Below are 23,436 nucleotides of genomic sequence, written 5' to 3' on the forward strand. Positions count from 1 at the left end.
TGATAACCTTAAGGAGAAGCTGAATTTAGCTCAACCAGGGCTTGTAGTTCCCATAGACCCATTAAAAGATCCAGTCCTCGCTTGGTCAAGCGTTTGTCTTTTATACATGTTGTGTTTGGATGCTAGCACTGATCTCTCGCTGGCTATCCATAGCACTGTGAAAACAAACACCATGCACACATAGGAATTTCTCCTTTTCGCTGCTGTTTTTTTTTTTAAATAAAGTGGTCTTTTCTATGATATGCCAATGCTTGTTTTAACCAAGCAAATAAAAAGTGGGTCTTGGTAACAGTACCTCCCATCTTGCAGAGGATAGCAACCTAGTTATTAGTCTCTCACATTCATTTTTCAAAATGCAGCTTGACTTCCGCCTGTATTTTTGCTCCTAGATGAGCAGTGGAGGTAGAAACTTTCTCCATGTTGCCATGCTGCGCCTCTGTTTATTAAAAGGATCTCTAATTTCCCAAAATAACCTTGTCTCCATAGTCTGTCCAGTTCTTGCCTTCCCTATTAAAAATGTTGAGAGTGATGTCAGGATAGCATTTCATTTTCTTAGTCCTTCGCATGAGATGCACAGCTTGTTTTGGGTGTATCATGAACAATTAAAGTAGCCATTGATTGCAGCTCTGTGTCTGCATGAGAGCTGCAGCTACAGAATTCAGAAACAAGATAAAAATTTGGGAAAAAATAAGATTTGCATAGGAAGCTTGGCCTCTGTTAGGGCTAAGTAGACAAAAAGACAAGCTGCAGCATGGAGATTCACACTAAAAGTACTAACCGTGCTAACAGTGGTGGAATATATATAACATATATAATGCTGGTGGTATTTCAAATAAGCTGTCCCTTTAGTTTTAGAATAGGAATATTAATTAGTGAAATATCAGCCTTGAAATATTTTGATGACATGCGTTATTAAATACTTAGATAGCTCCCCCTCTTTTTTTTCTGCTTCTCTTTTTCATATGAATGCTTTCAAAGAATTACAAAGCTTGTGTTTTCAGGCAGCTGACAATAACTATTTTTAGTGAAGCTGTCATCTATAATTCAAGGGATTTTTCATTACTTCTTGGATTGTAAGAAGGCTTTTGTTTTTGGTTTCATGTCCTGATGCATTCAGAACATTCTTCTTCAAGTTTAAAAGCCACTCTTGTGTTGTGGCACTTACCTGACAGCTTAATTTTGAGATTGAATATATAGTTTTGTGGTTAGTTTAAATGCAGCATCCTATTTGTGCCCTTGCTTGTAAATTACCGTGATCTGTGGGATGAATATTTTTTATAAATATGACCTTTAGAGGAAAAATACTTCCCCCCCCCCCCCCAACTAGTTGCTGGAAGTCTTGTTTAAAATATGACTCATCCTGTTTGGTGTTTGTGTTGTTAATTTTTGGTTTTCTTTTTTTTTTTTTTTTCCCCCTCCTTTGTAAGGTAACTAAGCAGATCTGGCAGTACAGTTTTAATATTCTTTGATCTTTGATGATATGTTTCTGAATGCTTTAAGATCTATTCTTTGTGCTAGTTAGGCTATATAGAGAATGTATAGGTTGCTACCAGCTATGCATTGGCTTGCAGTCTGTGGATAATAGGATTGGGTACCTGGCACCTGCATGGACTGGGGAGCAGAAGGATGCTTTCAGGTTGGCGCTACAAGCTTTTGCATAGTTCTGCACTGAAAAGAAACACTAATTTTGTAGGATTTTTAAGTGCTCAGTTTAAAGGAGTGGAAGCTACCTCTGTGGTCTGGCTATACAGATCAAATTGCTAAAATATATAGCTTAAGTGATGCACTAAGCTGTTTCGTGTGCTGAACTTTGAGAGGAAACAGATAACATGTGGCATCATCTCTTACTTAACATGAACCTAAATCTAGTCATGAGCAGCTGCTTTTTTTTCTGACGAGGCTGCAGTTATCGCTGCTGAGCGATGACTTTCATTTATTGCAGAAAAGATGATTCTCTTTCGGGAAATTATTTCATCGGCAGATGGAAAAGGGGAAGGAGGCACAAGCAGAAGTGACAAACTAGAGGACAGAGCTCGCACGTGTTTTGCAATTAGTTGAGGGTCGCCTTCATTTAAAGAGGATTTTAAAATAACAAGGAGGGGCTTGTGTGGAAGTCTTGGCGATTTGTGTTTCAGAAATAAGAGTTATATAAGAAGAAACCATGGCTGGCAGATGCCAGCAGCTGCAGGGTTGGTGCGCATGGTACTGTAAGAATATCGACTTCCCAAAATAACTTTATTCCTATTCAGATGCTTGAGAAAAGCTGAATTGTAGCGTTGCTTAAAGAATACGAGACAGAGTAGAAAAATTGGAGAATTAGCTATTTAAACTTCGTTTGTTAAAAGGTATGCTTTACCTAAAATATTTAAAAATGGTATTTGGCTTCTGACCAGCCAGAGTTGCTTTTTATCGTTCATTTTATTCTTGAGGAGTGTATATCCTATCAGTAAGAAAGTTGGAAAAGCCTTTTTGGCAGAAGAGAAAGCTCAGGTTTTTGTGTTGAAGGGTCACTGGGAGCAGGCAGGTAATAATTTTTGTGAAATGTAATGAAATGGCATTGGTAACACTGGAAATTTTTATTTGAAATGGATTGTTTGCCAAAAAGAGTTTTCTGTGAAAAGGCTTTAAAAATCATCCCTTTCTCGCTATTGGTTGCAGTCCATAATCCTCCATAAAATGAGGAAAGAGAGAATATAAATAACGACATTATTATATCTTCTCCTAGCACTATTGCACTTAAATTTGACTTTGTACCTAAGCTGTATTAACATCTTCCAGGTAACTTCAAAGCTCTTAAGACTACAGGAGAAACATATGAAATTATCAAGGTATTATTTGGTATTATTCCAAAATAATGTGATGACATTCAGTTAATGTAAATTGGCCCTAATTTTTTTTTTTTTTTTTTTTTTTAGGGAAATACAGCAGAGGTATTTTCACTTCCAGGGTGGTTTAATGTTTATTTTGATGCATGCATGGGCTCCATGATAAGTAAGACTAAAAAGCATTGGTTTGTCTCGGCTTGTGCTGGAAGTGGGTTGAGTTTCACGAGGAAGGAGGCCTCCATGGTGAGAATCTGCTGAATGATATGGTTCTCTAACCCAACGAGATTCTTTCAAAAGGATCAATGTACTGATATACTGATATATTCATATATAAAAGTATTTCGATTGAGAGATATATATATATATCTCAATATATATTGAGATATCAGTATTCAGAATACTCTTACATTACAATGAAATTGCAATGTGAGAAATTATTTCTTGATAGCATATAAAAATGAAATTTTATTCAATAAGCTGCCATTTATTTCTCTTAATCTTCGGAAATTTTCTAGTGCAGCAATACAGTGGCATTTAGGTGCTAGTGCAATATATTTGTGTAATACTTACTAGTTCTGGAAAGGCAAGTATCTTTTTGCTTAGCTGTTATTTCATGTGTGATGCTTGTTGAAGCTGTAAGTGGTACTGGAGTGCTGCGCTGCATCCTTCAACGTGCACTCTTTTCGGCTCGGCAGTAGTCAGGTTTCTCTTACGGCCGGTGCCTGCAGGGCTGGATTAGGAGGGAAAGGATGGCTTTTTTTCCCTGGGTTTTGTTCTCTGAAGCTCTTGAGCTCTTCTAGGATAGAAGCTTCTTGTCCTTAACACTGGTGTAAGTCCTGGGCTCTGGAAAAGGTATTTTCTGCATCTGTTTTGGGGCTGGTGAGATGCTCCTCAGTGTGAACTCCTGTAGTCCTTGGCAGTGTCTCTCTGCTCTAACACTTCATATCATTCATTTTTAATAGGTTCAGAAAGATTTTTATTGTAAACACTGGTTTTTTTCAGGCTCTATAGGTGAAATTTTTGGCTGCAAACAAAAATATAAATAGTTATGCATGTGCTTCATGAGATAATAGGAAGATCTCGTGTCCATTTACGGTTTATACAGCTGTCTCCCTGCTAGCTGGCTCTTCTCTGAGCTTGTATTAATGTGGTATTTGACAGTGATCTATGCTTTTGGGATATCAACTCCAGATTCATTTCTAGAGGCTGAACTGCTCTATGTACACCCGTAAGGAGCAAATCCAACCGGCAAAGCTGGAAAATTGGATATTTTGGCTGTTCACATGAACAGAATTGCTGTATTCATGAGGGATGCTCTGTTAGATGATGATGCTTGAGCCCAGAGTTAATCTGGTAAAACTTGAAGGTGCTGTAGATGTAATTTTGCCACATATTTATAAATGACAAATTTGTCTTGGTGTTTGGAAAACAGTTGTCATGCCTCTGGCCAGCGACTACTTAATTAGTCATTAGAAGAAGCAAAGCAAGCTATAACAGTGATTCGTCCCCCTCAGAGTCTCTGAACACTTGGGATACACAAAGCACTTCCTTAGTTTCTGGTCTTTCGTTAGTCCTTGCCATTCAGTTTACAGTTCTCATTAGCCATGTAGGGAATATGAGATCAGCAAGTTTAAGTTAAACGAGTGCCACCCTTGCAGCCTGAGAGAGGATTCAGCAATTTCCTTTGATTTGTTTTTATTTTTTTTTTCTGTTTGATTGGGGTTTTTTTTGTTGTTTGTTTCTGGCAAAAAAAGCTAAGGGAGTAGCTGGAGGACATGGTGCTTGATATGGGCTTCATTACCAGTCCTTGTTTGTCAGAATGAAGCTTTTAATGATGCTGTGTTTTTTGCTAAGTACCCTGCATTTCTTGCATCCTTGCTTACTCTGATGATGTTTCATCAATGAATCTCCAGGACATGGAGAGAATTAACTTCCAAGTGCTGACTGTTCAGTGAGTACCATGAAAAAATCTGATTATTTTAATACTTCAACACCACTGCTGCTCTTTATGTGTAGAGTGCACATTTTGGGAGACCGGTAGCGCTTCCAGAAATCAAGATGCAGTGACTCAAATCAGGAGCTCAAGAAAGAGGAACAGTCCAGGGCAAGATGTTTGCACCATTTTTTTGGGGTCTCCCAGCATCACGCAGAAAAGCTGTGATGGAAGCGAAGATGGAAATCACTTCTTCTATTCAGTTGCCTCAATAGCAAGACCTCACTGAGCCTTCCTGTAGTCCCTTTTTTTATTTTCACTTTTTTTTTGCCCTCATCAATGCCAATGGTAGCATCTCCAGCCAATGAGGCAGGAATCCTGCAGACAAGAGCTTTGTTCATCGCATATCCCTGATTTAATTCCTCGGACGTTGATTCATTCTCTGCACAGAAGGTGCTTTGACCTTACGGGGAAGAGTAAGTGATTGTGTTATTATTCACATCCTAATTCAGTTCCTTGTTTGTCAGAACTGTTTGCAATGGCTTCTAGGGGTAATACGTTTTGCAACAGCTTTTCCTGTAATTTTTTTTTTGTGTGGTGTTTTTTTTTTTTTTTTTCTTCTTCCCAATTTCCTTTTGTCTCAGCTAAAAGGTCTGGTAGAAGCTGACAGATATCCACATGAGATGCATCAGCAAGAGTGTGATGAATGGATAGCAGCATCCTTGCCTGTCTTCCAGCTGCTAGAAGAGGAGGAACCATTGAGCAGTTGTTAGATGGCAGGGGGAATAGCAAAACCTCAAGACATGGGGTAATTCCAGGCTCTGGAAGAGATTTTCATCTATTGAGGTGCTTTATGTATCCATGGGCTTCTTAACTAGCAAGAAATGTAAAATTAAAGTACGAGTAAACAGACCCCATCTCTGCAAGAGAAGACAACCTCCAGTGCACAGCAAGAAGCTTCCACGTAACAAGCTGAAACGCAAGTCTCATCCTCTAGTATAGAAGTGAATAGACGAGAAGCTGATAGAGTTGCTTCAAGTGCTGAATAAAAATGAAAAATACAGGAAAAAATAGCCTGATATGACTTTTCTCAATTTTTCAAGCCACAGGAGAAGCTGGTGAGCTTGGGAACAACTTAGAAAAAGCTTGCAACCTATCTTAGGTTACACTTAGTGTGGGCAACTATACATCTTTGGGAATAATTTAAATAGTTTGAGCTGTGTATTCACAACTTCTTTTATATTCTGGGAATCCTCATCAGAAGCTGAGTAGACATCTCTGGCTGTACAGGCATGACAGCATGGGATTAGCCCTACTTGCAGAAATATTCCCCCCTGCCAGAGGCACGGTGGTAAACACTGGCCAAGTGTGGTTTATCCTTTTATTATGACTCTTGACAATAACAGCAAAATCCAATTTACAAATCTGACTTGGATTGGGGATCTCAGGAAGGTTTATCTGAAAAATCATTTGGGTTTGCAGGAAGTGAAGGAACACCAGATTTTTAGGTTCACCTACGTTTGCTTTGAACTCTGAGCAAAATGAAGCAGATTTAGCAAGGGAGAAGAATTCTTGATTACAGAATTGGGACCAAATGGAAAATTTTAAGGGGAGAGGAAAGAAACCACCAAAGCAGTAAAATGTGTAGTTGGGATGCTACTGCCATTGCATGGTTGTCCTCGCTGTCACAGGAGATGGGTGGTTTGGTGCCTGCAGGGGTTGCCTTTCGGTTGTGTATTGGCACCCCGTTGCGCCAGGTCCAACAGGGACTCCTAGCGCTGCCAAGCATCTGCAAGTGTGTCTCTGCTGCTGCTTTTGGTTTTTGTTCTAATTTAGGTCATCTCACTACATTGGCATCTTGCTTTGGTGCTTCAGTCCAAATAAACTACTCTGATATTTATCCAAAAGACCTTTCTTCTGTATACGGGCAATCTTGGAGTGCCGATGGTTTTTTTCCCCCCCATCCAAGCTTATCATTGCTTTTGAAGAAGTAAATTTGAATTGCGATTATCACAGGAAGGTTGGACTAGGTGACCTTTTAAAGGTTTCTTACAACTCAAACCATTCTATGATCACTATAACACAAATATCACTTTTCCTGCATTAGAGGTTTCATTCTTTTGGGCAAAACTAACTTTATAGAAATTTTGCATGCAATTTTACTGCAAAACAGTCCCCTTTGCATCTTCTGCCTTCCCAATAAAGGGGACCCATTTATGGGTTCATAAATCTGCATTTTAGGTAGCACCACCTCCTGCACTTGCACCACAAGGTTCTTTCAGACAGACTGATGTAGATGATTAAGAAATGATAATGACGTTTCTCTCCCATCAGCAGCAGTGGGGAGAGAAAAATATGGTGAGCACAGAAGGGGGAAAGAAGATAAAAAGGAGAGAGTTAAGCATTATATAGATGATCAAATGAACTGACATATAAAACTGTGCAATAATAACCAAGATGTTGAGTATCTACATGGGCTTTTCTGCCTGTCTAGGATGTGGTAGTTTTTACAGCATCAGCTGTCACACGTGTCAGTCTGGCATCAGTTTTGATGTCGTGGGGGTGTTATTTTGGGTACCAGTGGCACAAGGCTATTTGCTGCTGCAGAGGAGAAATTCAGAGACCTCTTGTGCTGATATATTCATATTGAGCAGTGAAGTGTGTTTAAATGGGCCATTTCTTTATCATATTTTTTTAAGTTTATCTATTTCAGGAATTTCTGTCCCACATGGTATGCATTTTGACATACCAGTGGATGGTTAAATCCAGACTGTCTTGAGCAACTGAGCCTGTTATGATTGCCTGAGGATTAGGAACGGGAAGAAGGCTTCACTATTTTCGTAGTCCCTTGTCTGGGTTATGGGATGTTATAATAAAACCAAGTGAACTTTGCTTCCAGAATTGCCCCTTTAGCAGCCTCACTGCTGACACTAATCTCTATTTTTTCCAAATCATCCAATATTTGGCAAACTCTGTCCATGATTTCAGGCTTTAGCTGTCACAGATTATTTATGACGGGTACTGATGCTTCCAGTGGATGGTTTATTTTGGATTTTTGCCACATGTTGCTTACGCTGTCCCTGAAAATGAAAATACTGAGATTGGTCTTTCTGAATGGAAAAAAATTGCATGACTGAAAGCCTCCATTTCAGATACCTTTCTGAAGGTAATTGGAGCATCCTCATTTGTTTGATATCGCTTACAGAATATCACTTGCTAAAAAATGCAGCCCCAATGCAAGGGTGGTCACTATATGCAGTCATATATATGTTTAATTTGAGAAAGCGCATTTGCTACCAATGTTTACGTATATTGAACTGTGGTCAACTAGTAAAAGATTGCATATAATGTAAAAGTAAACCACTATTTACAAGTTTAGTGTATGCACAAAGCCTAGTTGACAGCCATAATCTTAGTATGCTTTTTCTGTCAACCTGCTGGTAATCAGATTATTATTGCGATTTTTATAAAGGCCTAACCTCATGTTTGTTTGGAGATCATGCTTTTTACATTGCAAATAGAATTATGTTATGATCGTAAAGTTGAGCAAAATCAGCGTGCAGGGGTCAATTTGAGTAAGAATCTTCATTCAGATGCAGAAAATGGAAAAGGATACAGCAAATATTAGGCTGAAAGTATATTGGCTTAAAACATCATAAATTCTTCCTTTTACAGGCATGCATAGTCCATAAATTTTGGCCAGAGCATTCACAGGAGTTTGCAATTATTTCTGACCTCTGAGGTCTGATGTATCCTCTGGGTTTCCCTCTCCTGTGGGATCAGCATCCCGTTACTGCTGCCTTCATCCTTGCCAAAGCCAGTACATGAGTGAAGCAGCTGAACGATAGCTTGGTGGTAAAGTCAGGTCAACTTATAATCTGCCACTTGGGTACAGAGACAAGCATCCCCTTACATTACAACACTAACTTTTCTTTTCCATAAGCCTATATAAATGACTTAGATGTAGCATCAAATTCTCATTTAAACGTAAGCATGTAGCAATGCAAAATGCCTTTAATTAAAATAGTGCATAGAGCAAGTATTAGTGGGTTGCAAAATACTTACTCTGTTTTGCTCTTTTCATGTTCCTATTTAATTTTTTGTATCTAAATGCAAAAATATTGTTAATTTTAAAAGTCATGTAAAAGCTAATTCAACAGCCTGCTTGAACAGTTGTCATTAGAAGAGCCTTTCTCCCTGACATATGCTAATTACCTAATTACACATATTTCATTGCAATATTTTCTCCAAAATACTTTGGAAACTGACTGTCTGCAAGAGACGTGTTTGATGTTGAGCAGAGCCAGGCTCATGTGCATCAGTGGTTGGGAGACCACAAGCAATTATCTTCATTAACGTTTCTTTGACCCAACATAATACTCCAAGACATGTTTAGCGTTAATAAAAACAAATCCTGTGGCACGCCTCCTGTGATTTATAAGGCTTAAATTAACACCTCTTTGCTTTCTGACCTTGCTAAATTTCTTAGTCATTAGTGGAAGCTTCTGGTGTTTGAGTGGTTTTGGGGGGGACTTGGCTCTTCTGCGTTCTCAGTTACTGGGGCTTTTAACATCTCCATGGGGTTCATGCTTGGCTTGCAGTTCTGCTGGATTCAAGTTGTTTGGATGAAGAAGACACAGATCTTTGTTTTTCTACCGAGTCTGTGCAGAATAAGCATCTATAGAGAAGTGAGGAAAGCTTTTGGGTAGGTTGGGTAGAGTGGCCTGATGCTTTACAGAGGATTTATTGAACGTGCATGTATTTGACAGGAGGGAGGAGGTAGAAGGGAAGGTTGGTTTGGTCAAGGTAACCAACTTAAAGCCCTGTTTGCAGTTCTCATGTGAGTCAGCAGTCTTTGATACACTCTGATAACTTGAATAAAAATAGCCAGTGCTCTTGTCATAAGCTTTGAAGTAAAATCTCGATGAGGAATTATCTAGTTTAAGTGTGGTGGGTTTTTTTTCCCTTCTTGAAGAAAAGCTGATGCTGGAGTCATAGAGCTAGACAAAGAAAGCCTAACCCAGCACTTAACTGACATCATCCCTGTTGCATCTGTGCGTATACTAAAGCTATAGGAAAGCAGCTGGAGCGCTTCCCAGTATATAATATATGTCCTGCTACCAAGCAATGCACTGTGAATCCCTGCCAGATGTATTTCACTGTGACATAATAATTTCTTTGCTTTGAATAGCGTGTGGCTGGGGATAATATATTTAATGAAATATTGGAGCGAGAAACAATACAACATAAAATAATGCTTTTCATTTGAGGACCTCCGAGATTTTGTAGTAAATGAAACAAATCTCCAAGTCCTATCCTTGCCTGGATGTAGATGATGAGGGTGGCTGTGCTTGGACTGAAGGTCTTGGATCTGGGTACTTGGGGAGGAGTGCAAGGACAGGACAACCACGTGAAATGCTTATTCTGACTACTCTTCCTGACATTGAATATCTGAAGCTCAGGAGCTCCCTAAACCTGACATGGGTTTTGACCTCATGTTTTTGACCATTCTTGAGCATTTTGTCGATGCCGTCAGGGAACTGTCATAGTCATGAGGTCTTGCTCCTGTGGGGCAGTGCTCAAGGAAAAGCTCAACATTATATGTAATGTTAGGACGAGCATCATGTAAACTTTTATATGTATTGTGTCACCTGCCACTTCATTGCCCAGATCCTGGCTCTGAGGGTCCTCTGCATTTCTTTGTAGTTAACTTTGTCTTTATATTAGAATAACTCTTAACATCTTCGGAGGGAGTTTTGAGTTTGTTAGGACTAATTGGAGAACTGAGGACCACTAACTCTGGAATTGCTTTCATTTGGGGCTGGTGGTAGGGTGTTGTCGTCTTGTAGTGATTAAGTTTGAGAAATTACCTGTGCATTTGATGTTTCAGTGCCAGAGATTTGTGTTCTGTGTTTTTTAAGCAGTACAAGAGAAATAAAAAGTGAGTTTGTACGAGTGAGTTGGCTGTAATACTTCATATCTGATGATATGTCCAATATGGACATCTCTGAAAAAGATTGACTTTGTGGGTGGAAGAGTGTTACTGTTTGAATCCCAATGGGTTGAAAATCTCCTGGGCAGGAAGACAAAGGAGTTTATCTGCTGTTCACCAGCACAGGACTGTGGGATAATGTCAATACAAGGGATAATAATGTCAATACAAGGTCCTCATCCCAGGAGTGTCGGAGCAAAGCATTGGGTGTATTAGCAGTATGTGCTCTTGGATGGGCGCTGCTGCAGGAGTCACGTGCCCCTTTACAATGTGAGGGAACTTGGAGCTTGTGACCACTGATTAATTAAATTTTTTTTTATACTTGTGACTAGGTGAATTACTGTGTTTCAGGATTCATTTTGAACATTGCTCAGAAAGGCCTTTGAATTGACAAGAGGAAACGGCCTCCAGTTGCTCCAGGGGAGGTTTAGATGGTATATTAGAAAAAATTTCTTCACCGAGAGGGTTGTCAAGCATTGGAACAGGCTGCCCAGGGAAGTGGTGGAGTCACCATCCCTGGAGGTATTAAAAGACATGTAGATGTGGCACTTAGGGCCATGGTTTAGTGGTGGACTTGGCAGTGTTAGGTTAATGGTTGGACTCGATGATCTTAAAGGTCTTTTCCAACCTAAATGATTCAATGATTCTATCACAAAGGTGGCATTTTCCTTTTGGTTGGAGTATGCCTTTAAGGTGATATTTTAAGTTTTTGGTTTTTTTTTAAGTTAGCATTTTATGCAGCTGTTCAGAATCTCAAAAGGTTTAGTTCTCCTAACAACATCTAGAAAATATGTAATTTAGATGTATGGGTAAGTTAGTGTCAGGAAGGTCAAGGGGTGTTTTCCAAAGTTATGGTTAGCTGAATGATGCTTTCCCTAAGTTGGCATGAAGTATGCAAACATAGAAATAGAGGCACTAACTCTTAAATAAGTTATTTGGTAATATTAAGCAATAAGGCTCTAGCAACTTCTGACATGAGGAGAATGCCACTATTGATTCAGCAGGCTGTCTGGTATGTTGCTCACAAAATACTGATTTTATTCTCTGTAAAATACACTGAAAATCAGAGGGTCTTTTTGAATCTTTGCTGCTTCAGAGTCAGGGAAAAATTAGTAAAAGCTTGAGGTGCTGTGGGTAGTTATGTCTGAGTAGAGAGGAGCCTGAGGTATGGGTAGTGTTTGTGTGTTAAATACCTTTATTTATTACAGCTTTGGTGTATGAAAACGCTGCTGTCTTTTCAGATGTCGGTTGGGAATCATAATTTGCTTTCTTTAAGGCGATTGGTACCATCACTTGAGTTGCTTCATTGCATCTCATGGTGCACATCAATGTTTTTCAAGGACCCCTGCCAAGATAAAACACCTAACCTATTTTGTTTTGCTTTTTTTTTTTTTTAGCATTGCTAACATGATGACCTGACAAGATATAGGATGGTCCTGACTATGCGGCGCAGGTACTGATGGGAAAGGATCCAATATGAGTGTAAATGATGTTGGAGGAAGACGACGCTTTGAGGATAGCGAGTACACGCTGCACATATACCCTGGGAGCATCGCAGAAGGGACTATCTACTGCCCCATCACCGCCAGGAAAACGTCCACGGCCGCAGAGGTGATTGATTCACTCATTAATAAACTTCAGCTCGAGAAAACAAAATGTTACGTCCTTGCCGAAGTGAAGGAGTTTGGTGGGGAGGAATGGATCCTCAACCCTACAGACTGCCCAGTCCAGCGCATGATGCTGTGGCCTCGCATGGCCCTGGAGAACCGCATCAGTGGCGAGGATTATCGCTTCCTCCTGCGAGAGAAGAACCTGGACGGCTCCATTCACTATGGGAGCCTCCAGTCCTGGCTGCGGGTGACGGAGGAGCGTCGCAGGATGGTGGAGCGCGGCTTCCTTCCCCAGCCGCAGCAGAAGGACTACGATGACTTGTGCAGCCTGCCGGACTTGAACGAGAAAACGCTCCTGGAAAATCTCAGAAACCGCTTCAAGCAAGAAAAAATCTACACCTATGTAGGCAGCATCCTCATTGTTATTAATCCATTCAAGTTTCTACCTATTTATAACCCCAAGTATGTCAAGATGTATGATAACCATCAGCTGGGAAAGCTGGAGCCCCATATTTACGCTGTGGCAGACGTGGCTTACCACGCCATGCTTCAGCGGAGGAAGAACCAGTGCATCGTGATTTCGGGAGAGAGCGGGTCGGGAAAGACACAGAGCACCAACTTTCTGATTCATCACCTCACTGCCCTCAGCCAGAAGGGATTTGCCAGCGGAGTAGAACAGATTATTCTTGGAGCTGGACCAGTGCTTGAGGTAAGATGAAAACTATAGTAGTGTGGAAACTTTTTAACGGTGAAAAAAAACCCCTGCAAGTAGTTGGGGTTTTATTATGACACTAGTTTGGGGTTATCTGCTAAATGCTGATAATAAAGTTACAACAGTGTTAGCAATAACAGAAGGCTGTGTTTCTGCCTATGGAATACTACCTGCTTCAAAAAAAAGGAAGAATAGGAGTACAGCAAATGGCTTTCTGACAAATTTATTAATGTTTTGTTTTCACTCAAGTGTTTCGTAATACTGGTATATCTCAGTGAGTTTTCAGTTTGCAAATGGAAATGTAAAAGCCTTTCTTGAATTATCGGTAGCCTTTCTTTATAGTACATTGAAAAGAGAATTCATTGTACATAGTATATTGATAGTGTTGTATTTATGGAGTTTCTGTGCCCTCAACTTCATTGAGCTGGGGAAGAGATCAAAGGGAATGTTCATGGTCAAAATTTTATTTTTTAATCGTAAGTACTTGATTTGGATGGTGCGTTTAGTTACTTTATGAGGACTTTTCCTGTGTATGGAAGGAGATAAGATGAATTGTACCATTAACTTTGCATATATGAAACTCTAAAGAGGGATACAAGCATTCATTAATCAATTTGCCTTTAGATTGCCAAAACTCTTTGAAATGGTTTTCCTTAGAATTGCCAATTTTGCTTGTTAAATAGTTTTGTTTGTTAAAGCCTGTCTGCACGTGGGTGATGTGAGCATCAGCTTCAGCTGTGCTGTAGTTTTTCTTCGAAGCCACAGTACGGAGAGGTGGCTTGATGGCTGCGTTTTCTTCTCTTAAAATAAAAAGTGGCTTCAAATAAAGGATAGTAAAACTCGTGGATTTGGGGGGATTTGTTTTCTATTTTGAAAGGGGTTTTTGGCAGTTGCAAAGATATCTATTCTCTGTGTCTATGTTTCATTAATGAGTCTGAGGACTTGGGTCAGCTTCAGCTACCAGCAGAAGACTGGGATGTGCTCATGGATGTCTCAGCTAAGGATAAGTGAACAGCTTCATTTTGCAAAGCCAACAAGTTTTTTCATGTTTTCCTGTCAGGTAGAATGGGCTGAGCTAATTTAATCTGGAGTTAGAAAATCATAAAGTCATTTAGGATGGGCTTTGCCCTGAAAAGCAGCAAAGCTGTGTAACAAACTGAAGGTAAAGAAATTAAAAAGGCTTTTTTTTTTTTTTTTTGACAATCTGCATGAAACTGTGTGTTAATTCTTTTAAAGCACACAGGCAAGTGGACTCCCTGTTCTTGCACTTGCCAGTTTTTCTCCTGTTGTGCAAGACATTACAGAGCTGTTTCTTGCCGGAGTCGATCAGAAAATACCAGACCAGGCTCCGATAGTCTGTAGTTAATGGTTGTTACTGTGGTGACCCAATTAGGCGACCACATTAATTTTAAGAAAACAGGTATGAAAACAATTGTATTCCACGTCCAATCTTGTTATTTATTTGAAACATTTGCATGCCTGTTTGGTTTTTGGCATGCTTTTTAACGTATCTTGTTGAACCAAGGTCCACTTTATAGTTCCGTTAAGTAGTGTCAGAGAGAGCATCTCTGTCTAGCTTAGATTTCCATGGGTGGAGAAGAGAGATCTCTGTGAAAGAGAAGTTAAAAGGAAGCTTTGGGAATTGTTTTTTTCTTAAATTCTACTTTTTTCAGGAATAGATAAAATAGTCCAGTTCCAAAACTGCCCGAGCATCATTCAATCCACTGATGCAGTCTCTTAAATAAATGAACTGTTCCACCTACTTGAAAGATTAAATCTTCTTTTTTTTTTTTTCCCCCCCAAACACAGACTTACAGTCATTACTTATAGTCAAACAAGCTTGTGTCTGGAGGCAAAAAATAGAGGATGCCCATGAACTGCACATTTCTTTGCTTTTCTTCCTCTGCTTCCTGTTATTTTATGCTATCGAACACACAGAGAGGGTGCAAGCAATTTCAGGATGGTGCAATTTGAAGATCTGTGGTTATCAGGATCCCTGTTGTTACCCCCGTGTTTCAGGACCTGAAGTTTAAATCTACTTGCTTGGTTCTTGGATGGAGGGCAGCAGTGCAAACAGTTTACTCGTAATGCTGCTTTGGTGATGGCCACTTACTTCTTCCCAGGGACTGTTGCGTATGTTGGGATTAGGTACAGGGGAGGGATGCACTAAGCCTCTTTGCTTTCCTTTCGCAAGATCTGCAGCTGTTTTTAAGGGGGAAAAAAAATCTGAATCATATCTGTTATTTCTTTTGCTTTTGGAACAGAAGTTTGCATTCCTTCACTCTGGCAGCTGGACGGCTGCTGTTGTGCTTCCCTAGCTGCCTCCAGGTCTCTTGGAGAAAGTGAGGGTAATCCAGAATTTCTCCTGCTCTGCCAGCGCCAGTCCCAAATAGCCACAAATCATGCAGGCTTTTAAAGATAAAATGTGCATACTTCTGCTTTTCCTTCCCTTCCTAAAATTTCCTAAAAAAGGGATCTTCAGAGAAGATCTGTTTTAAAGGGTTGTGTTACCCTGCCACCCATTTGCAGATTTGACCTTTTGATTCCTTGCATTTGTGGTTGAAACACACTTTTCACTTCTCTGTAAGTTTAGATACCAAACTTGTGTATTTTTTTTCCTCTTCTTCTTCATTCTTCTTCCCTCCTCCAGACACCTTCTTTGATCCCCTTGTTTTCCCTCTGCATATTTAAAATTAAATTACATTCAGCTTAGGCTTGTCTTGTAGAAGGCAGTGACATAACTTTTCATGCTGCGACTTCTGATTTGGGGAATGGAGCACAGCAAATAAGAGTTTACTTGGACCCATTAATCTCTTTTTCTTTCCCTGCTTGCAAAGCATTGCTGGTAGCATGAGCGTTTGCATCGAACCACCTGATCCTGAGAATGCCTTTGCAGTCGCGTTCACATGGCAGGAGCGGAAGTGGAGCAAAATTAAGATTTTTTTATTTTTTTTTTTTTCCCCAGCGTCAATGTTTTCTTAATTTACCTTTTTTTGAATAGCTTCAGGGCATTGTTTGTGAATTTTTTTTGTTGCACGAGATTCCTGTGAGCCTTGTCCAAATTGCATTTTTGGGGACAGCTGTCAAGGCAACCTGTTACTGCCATCCAAACACAGTAATATCATCCAGTAGCTGTATGTAGCAGTGACTGTAGTTAGAGGTGTGTACTGAAACCAAGCATGTCCTTTAAAAGGTGTCTTTGACATAGGTCCTATGGATTTTCTTTTTCCTGCAATGGGATTTAATAGGCAAGCTTTTTTGTAGTGGTGCTCCTTGGAGTGGTTGCAATAGGCCTTTTTTGTTTTGTAATAAATGATATTATAAAATATTTACATATTTATATATTACTTATTTGTGATAAATGATATTACTTAAAGACTGTACTTATTTTTCTCATAACAAGGTCCCAATTGGTTTAAAAAGGTGATTTTCCTTATGTTTTTTTCTGTATTTTCCCCTCTTTTCTTATAAAGCACGTGTTTCCCTATAGAAGATTGCTTTTTCAGCAGGGTATCTGTAGAGGTGAGCTTACCAAAATTTTGCTGCCTGGCTATTCAGTTTCAAGACTGAGCTTCTCAAATGATTTTATGTGTTACCAGAGGAAGAGTTGCATGTGCTGCAATTCCGTTCTGTTTCTGATAGACTTCATGCAATACTTTAGGTTAAATTCTTCATTATGTTCAGCTTGATGCTCCATCAGGGACCCAGAGTGAGTAGCTTTGCTGCCACGTAGGCAGTTTGTCTTTCATTTAGATGCCAACCCTGATATTATTTAAGAAAGCATCAAGGAAGCGTGCCAGTCAGGCAAATGCTTTACTTCAACAATTGCACTTTTTTTCGGAGAGGGGAATAGGAGGAGCTTCCTATAGGCAACTTATGCAGACCATGAAGTGTTTCTACTTCATTTCTAATTCCGAAAGCCACAATTAAAGGTTTGCTCTAAAAAAAAACCACCAAAAGTCATTATCACAGGATGTCTAATGAAGGGTTGTGAGATACTGGAAGAGGTTGCCCAGAGGAGTTGTGGATGCCCCATCGTTGGAAGTCTTCAGGGTCAGGTTGGACAGGTTGAACAAGCTGATCTAGTGTAAGATGTCCCTGCCCATGGCAGGGCAGTTGGAATAGATGATCTTTGAAGGTCACTTCCAACCCAAACCATTCTCTGATTCAATTAGTGGTCTACCTGGAGAAGTGTGCTTTAGTCACAGGGCTGTTTTACCCCATGGGTAGGTAGCTTGTTCATGTGAACTTCGGATAGTATTTTAAGACCCTGTTTTCTCTTTAATTAGATTAGCTAGAAACATCCAGATGAACTTTATATTGGAAGCCCAGCTTGTTTTCATAGACATAAACCTTTAGGGGTGGGATGTTGATGTGCTGCTCCCCACCCCTCCCTGGGATCATCACCCTGTGTCAGTGCACGATGCAGCATGTGAGCATCCTCCTCCGTTCCATGCAAAGCCAAACATAAACCATGCTTCAGCTTCCCTGGGGAGGTTTGAATGCAAGTTAATTTATGACATCATGTTTCTTCCCCCCCCCCCCAATTCTCAGCAAAAATGCAAAAGTAGCAAATTTGTCCCTGGCTCTGGTGTGCCTGAAGGTCCCCAGACAGGTATCAGATGAGTCTAGATCTAAAGGAGTCTGCACTGGATCGTTTTATTATCCGTAACTTTCTCAACATCTCATTTGTCACAAGAAGTACTGCGATGGCAACTGCAAAAACCAGACATGTTTTCTAAGCAGCTGTTTACATGCATCTTCAAATGTCCCAGTGGGGATTTCTCAACTGCTTGGGGGGGAGGGGGGGCAAATAGCAAAAAGAAATGTTTCTGTGACAGGCTGAGGAACACAGTGTTGGTGGTGGAGGGTAGCTGTTGCTGTCTTTCACAGCTGATGTGCATCTGCAGCATCTATGCTGGAAAAAAAGGAGTTGATTGCTTGAATTGCTTTTGAAAAAATTGCAGCTAGCCTTTTGTAGTGGTGGCAATGCTATTTGCATTCCCAATAGGTGGTGGTTTGCATAGAAAACTTGGGAACAGCAACTGGAATTGCTTTTTGATTTCTGGAGCAATATTACACAATATGTGTGGTTTGCTTGTACGGGGAAGTTACAGTCTTAATCTTAAGGTCTAGAAGTCTAAAAACTGTTATTTTTCTCTTTTTTTTTTTTAAATCCTGATTGTTAGAGGAAAATGTGAGCAGCAACTAGAAGATACTGAATTTTATTTTATAGGACTCTGCCATGATAATGTACAGCTTCCTTCCCTCCTTTTACCGAGCTGAATTAAGCTCCCGCAGCAGCAGCTGAAGAGCTGGCCGCTGTTAGGTGCGAGTGAAAATGATACTGTGCTGCCAAAATTTCAGTAGATGCTGCTGAATGTTTCCAGAGCGAAACAAAGAGCTATTGAGCGGAGTTAAAAAAAAAATCAATTAACTAGAAGAATCGAGCATGTCCTGGACTTTCAGTATATTCGAGTAGCATTGGACAACATGGAGATGCTAAAGCTAAATGTGCATTCATCCTCCACTGCTTTTCCCAAGCAATTTGGCTGGATGCATGCAAGACCTGTAGTAATCCCAGGTAGGATCCAGCTCAGCTGGTAGATCCCACCCTGTTAACTCCTGCAGTGCATAGCCAGGATAAGGTGATGCTGTTTGTATACTGCAAATTATGGTGCAATTATTTCTCTGTGAGAAAAGGCATTATCAAATCCAACATATTCATATTTTTACTTGGAACAGTATTATTGGGAGGTAAACTTTGAGTATAATAATTTTTTTTTCCTGCTTGATACAGTATTAATGGGAGGTAACAAATTTCATTAAAATGGACGTTAAAAAAAAATAAATCTGATTTAGTTCATGACATTCAGTTTCCAATAAACTGATTTTAAATTAATTAGGTTGTGTCATGTGGCTCTAGAGGTGTTATATCTGAAAAATGGATTTATATGAAGGGGAGAGAGAAGACTCGTTATTCTGCTCATTACTCACTTCTGATCATTTTTAATCTATAATATAAAAAATTATTATTCATCTCCTGTGTGGTCTGAGTTTGGGGTAGGTGTTAAATGCAGCAGCCAGGATTTTTTCGCCTTGCGTTCTTCCCTCCCCAGTGCATGGAAAGGTTAGAGAGGGAGCAGCGCACAGAGATTATACAGATGATGCCTAATGTGGGAAGAATTTGTGCAGGCCTCCGCCGGCAGCAGTGACACAAAGGAGTCATACAGCAAGGCTCATGCACCAAATGCTTTTCACCAGCGCTTTCAAAATGCTGTTATTCTTCAGCTGGGGATATTTTACAGTTTCAAGCTCTGTATCAAATAGTGTCTTGTTCATCCATTTCTCTGATGCTGAATTATTCAATATTTTCATTTTAGAGTCTTCCTGCAATATCCAGATTGTCTGTATCGGTAGCTGAGTTTAATATTATTATTTTTCATTATTTGCTACCTTCAGCAAGTAGTTCTTTGGTTACACCAAAGTCCAGCTTATTATGCTTGAATGACAAAAATTGTTATTTCTGACCTGTGATGACTGCAGGAAAATGGATTAGTTATTAAAGCAGGTTTATGTGAAGCTGCCTTTTTCTTCACCCTTAAGAATTAGCAGCTATTTTGTTTCCAGGAGGGAAATGCTAAATAAAACCCTGCTTTTGCTGGGTGGAGCACTTGCCTTACAAAGAGCATTTTATTGAACCTACACATCCAAGCATCCCATCTTTTTTCCCTCCCTCCTTGCCATCTCTTCTTGGTGGAGTTGTTTTGTTTTGCCATTCATTCTCATTCATACCCTTCCATTTTTATCCTTTTCTTTAGTTTTCTTTCACTGATCGTTTAGGGTTTTGCTTTTTCCTCTATTGATGTATATCTAGATCTAGATTTTATAGATATCTGGATCTCAACTTTAGGGACTCCTTGATATCCAGACTTTATGGACTCTTAGATATCTGGATACCTAGATTGTATAGATATTTATCTATATAGCTGTACAATATAACCCTGAGTCTGACCTGAGCAGGGACCATGTATTCATGCTTGCATGCAACCATAGCAAACCCAGATGATGCTCAGCATTATACGGTATTAGAGAACAATTGTCTTCCTTAATACCATTTTATTATCTTCCGCTGACTTATTGCACCAGTGCTTCTGTTATTTGGGTTTGTATTAAGCTTTTATTTTTTTTAAACTTGAATATCAAGGTGCACGTTTTATAAAGCATGAAGGGAAGGACCTCTTTTCTGAAAGCTTTTTGTTTGATTTTTTCACTATATATATTTATCAAATAGTATAATGAAAATGTAGCACTCTGATAAGTAATGTTTTTGATCAAAGATCATGCTGCTACTGTCCAGTAAGGCTTCCATGAGGACTTAATATTGATAACTGAGGTGCAGACTTTTTGTCCCCAATGTGTGTAGTTAATATGGCACTGTCTTTTTTTAGTCACGGAATGAAAGATTAATGCTCTAGTAGGGATTTTGTTTCTCTCTTCCCCCTTCTTCCAGTCAAAATATAGATTTTGCTTTTAGGACCAACTGAGACCCTTCTGAGTTGTTTTTGTGGCTGGGGAACCCGTATTGGATTTTACATGCTGGGTTTGGGTGCTGGGTCGATGTCAGATAGGTGCTGTGCTGCAGCATGGTCGTCCTTGGTGGGGAACAGAAGAGCCTGAGAACAAGGAGCCTTTGTAGGATGGGGACTACACCCAGCTCTGGTGGTAGCAGTTGACAAATTATGGCTTTTTAATGGTTTCCACTGTTCCTGTGGCTCTTCCAGGGACAAAACGTGAGTGCTGTCCACTAAACATCTCTGATGATAGCATTTTGTTTTGCTGCCCCAAGGAGAAATGCCCTCTCTTGTCTACTCAATGACAAGGTGGTGGTATCTTACCACACTCCGGGAGTTGGAACAAACTGATTCCCAAGGCAGCAAATAAAATTTTTTGAATCTGTTCTCAGTGTCTTCAAATGTGAGAGGTGTTCCCTTCTTATTTATAGCTCAGGAATTGCTATTGTCACTTATTTTATAACGTGGAGAGACAGAGAAAAAGCAATTAGTTTATGTTTTTTTCCTTTCAATGTCTTCAGTGACTGTTGATGTATATAAACCTAAAGGAAGAGGTTACTTCTAAAATATGTGCACATTGCTGGCTGCTTGCTCCTGTCTCTTTTTTGTTTTCCTGTATGAGCCTGGACAGATCTGCAAGCATATTTGTAAAGGGACTGAAGGACCTTAATGGGAGTTAAAGATATGTATACATGCATACATTATATATATGCATGTACACCCTATATATATGTTAGCAAGCCGTTCAGCACAACAGGGAGCCGTTGCGCGGAGGGAAGCAGCCGGTGCCGAGCCCACGTGTGTGCCTCCAGGGTCTTGCTGCGGATGAGCTCCCATCTGGTCCTGCAGCAGACAACGTCGGTTGCCTACAACCAGGATTTAGTTTGAATTGCAGCACTTTTGGAGTGCAGAAACTGAAGTGGATTTAGTGTGTGGGGGTGTCAGGGTTCCCTTTGAAGACTTCCTGAGCCAACTACAGCACTGCAGCAATAAGATGTGTACGCCTCATTTCCCTGTATGCTTCCTATGGGAAGAGAGAAGTCAACGCATTCATTAATTACTGCAAGTAGAGCATGAGCATCGGTGTGAATAGCGATCATTGTTTAGGGTTGTATCAATGAAAATGCCCAAACCCAAGAATTGCCGGGATGAGCAGTGTTGACCATCTCTTCTACAGCTTGGAGAAGATTGCATTTTCTTTGTGGTCCCAGTGTCTGCCAGATATAAAGAAGCTTAACCAAGTGCCTCCTGCTTTGACCAAATAGCTTTGTCAAATTCAACAGAAATCAATTAAAAAAGGGAAGGCAATATAGCAAAGCATAGGCAGATAGCCGCTCCAGAGCAATGATCAATTTGTTCAGCCTCTAAGGTTAAATATTATATAGAAGTTAAGTTAGTGGAGAGGGGGATGGAGTGATCCTTCCCCAAACCCATGTTGCACAAGTCTTGCTGAAGCTCACAGCAGCAATTTGGGGTAGGCAAATAAAGTCATTGTTTCCCGTGTTTGCAGAAAGGATCTGCGTTTACTGCAGCAGCCGATTGCAATTTGCTTTTATTCGCTTAATTAAGATGGATGAGGGATAAACGTCGTGCCAGACAGTTGAGCCTTTGGCTTTGTCGCGGTGATTGGGGATTTGGACTTTTACGGGCAAAGGCTGAGATAGAGAAGATGAAAGGACAAGCTGAATTTTAAGACTATCTTTTTTTCCATTGAGTTTAAAACAGCACTGCTATTTTGCAGATCATTTATTTTAGGACACATGAAGCATTTAAAAAAAGAAAAAGTTATGTCCATTTTGCATCAGTGTGAGCAACAAATTAACGAAGCTTTCTATCACTGGGACGATTGGTGCCCCATGTGCATCACCGCTTGCTCCCCTGAAGCTTCACGATGTAGGTAAGCACCAGCCCTGTTTTGTAGAGAGCCTTGGAGACTGAGGTCCTTCTCCTTTGCCCATGAGGATGGCTGTGCTCAGCCAGATGAAGGCTTCACCTCATCCTTCATCCTGTCCTTGGGAGGATGTCAGGCAGGGCGGGGTGATGCTTCCCTGCTAGTGCCACCACTTTCAGTCATCTGTGACTCAGGGATCTCCTAAATTGGTGGCAATCTCTGTCTAATAAATCTGGATGTGATTTTTGGGGGTCAGCTTCATTACATGAAGCTTGTGATGGCTATTATAAATTATCTTTGCTCCAGCCAGCACTATAGGAACAGCAGCACGCTGCTTGGTTTTTGGCTTACACCTGGATGGATCTACCACTTGCAGCTAACCCAGTAAGGATTTTCATAAAAATGCATCTTATGGCTACATGAAAGCTAAAGTTTTTGGTATGTCTTAATGACAGGATTGATAAAATGAATGGTGTCTATGTAATAGAGCTGCCATCCTCCTACACTGGTGCTTATCAGCTGTGGCAAAGCTGTCTGGACGCGAAATGAATAATTTAATCTTCTTTGCTGTAAGAGCGGAGCATTTTTAAAAGGATATGTTTCTGTTTTCAAGAGTCCTGACCCTACCAACACCTGTAAGTAAAGCCAGACTAGAGGAAGAGATGGTACAGTGTTGTTTAAGAATCAAAATAATTCAAAATTTAGCACAGCACAAGCCAGATCAGGATGGTTGGCAGTTATGGAAAACCATTATTTATGGTCATGAAAGCAAATTGTCTCAGTTATTTCCATTATACAAGGTACCAGGAAACCATATAATCCACTATAGGAGAGGTAGGCATCCAAGTAATTGTGAGTATTTCTGATTTTAAGCATTACTGGACATATTCAATGCTTCT

General features: G+C 40.1%; 1 protein-coding gene across 2 annotated transcripts in view; it reads left to right on the forward strand.

Moving 5' to 3' along the window:
• The window catches only part of MYO9A (myosin IXA), a 191,141-nt gene that overhangs the window by 22,947 nt on the left and 144,758 nt on the right, over window positions 1–23,436 (forward strand). For both annotated transcript variants that reach the window (XM_075045734.1, XM_075045735.1), the window contains exon 2: window positions 12,148–13,069. In XM_075045734.1, coding sequence (XP_074901835.1) covers window positions 12,227–13,069 — 843 coding nt within the window. In that variant the 5' untranslated portion in view covers window positions 12,148–12,226. The remainder of the gene's footprint in view (window positions 1–12,147; window positions 13,070–23,436) is intronic.

This window comes from Buteo buteo, chromosome 13, assembly GCF_964188355.1.
Source record: "Buteo buteo chromosome 13, bButBut1.hap1.1, whole genome shotgun sequence".
NCBI lineage: Eukaryota > Metazoa > Chordata > Aves > Accipitriformes > Accipitridae > Buteo > Buteo buteo.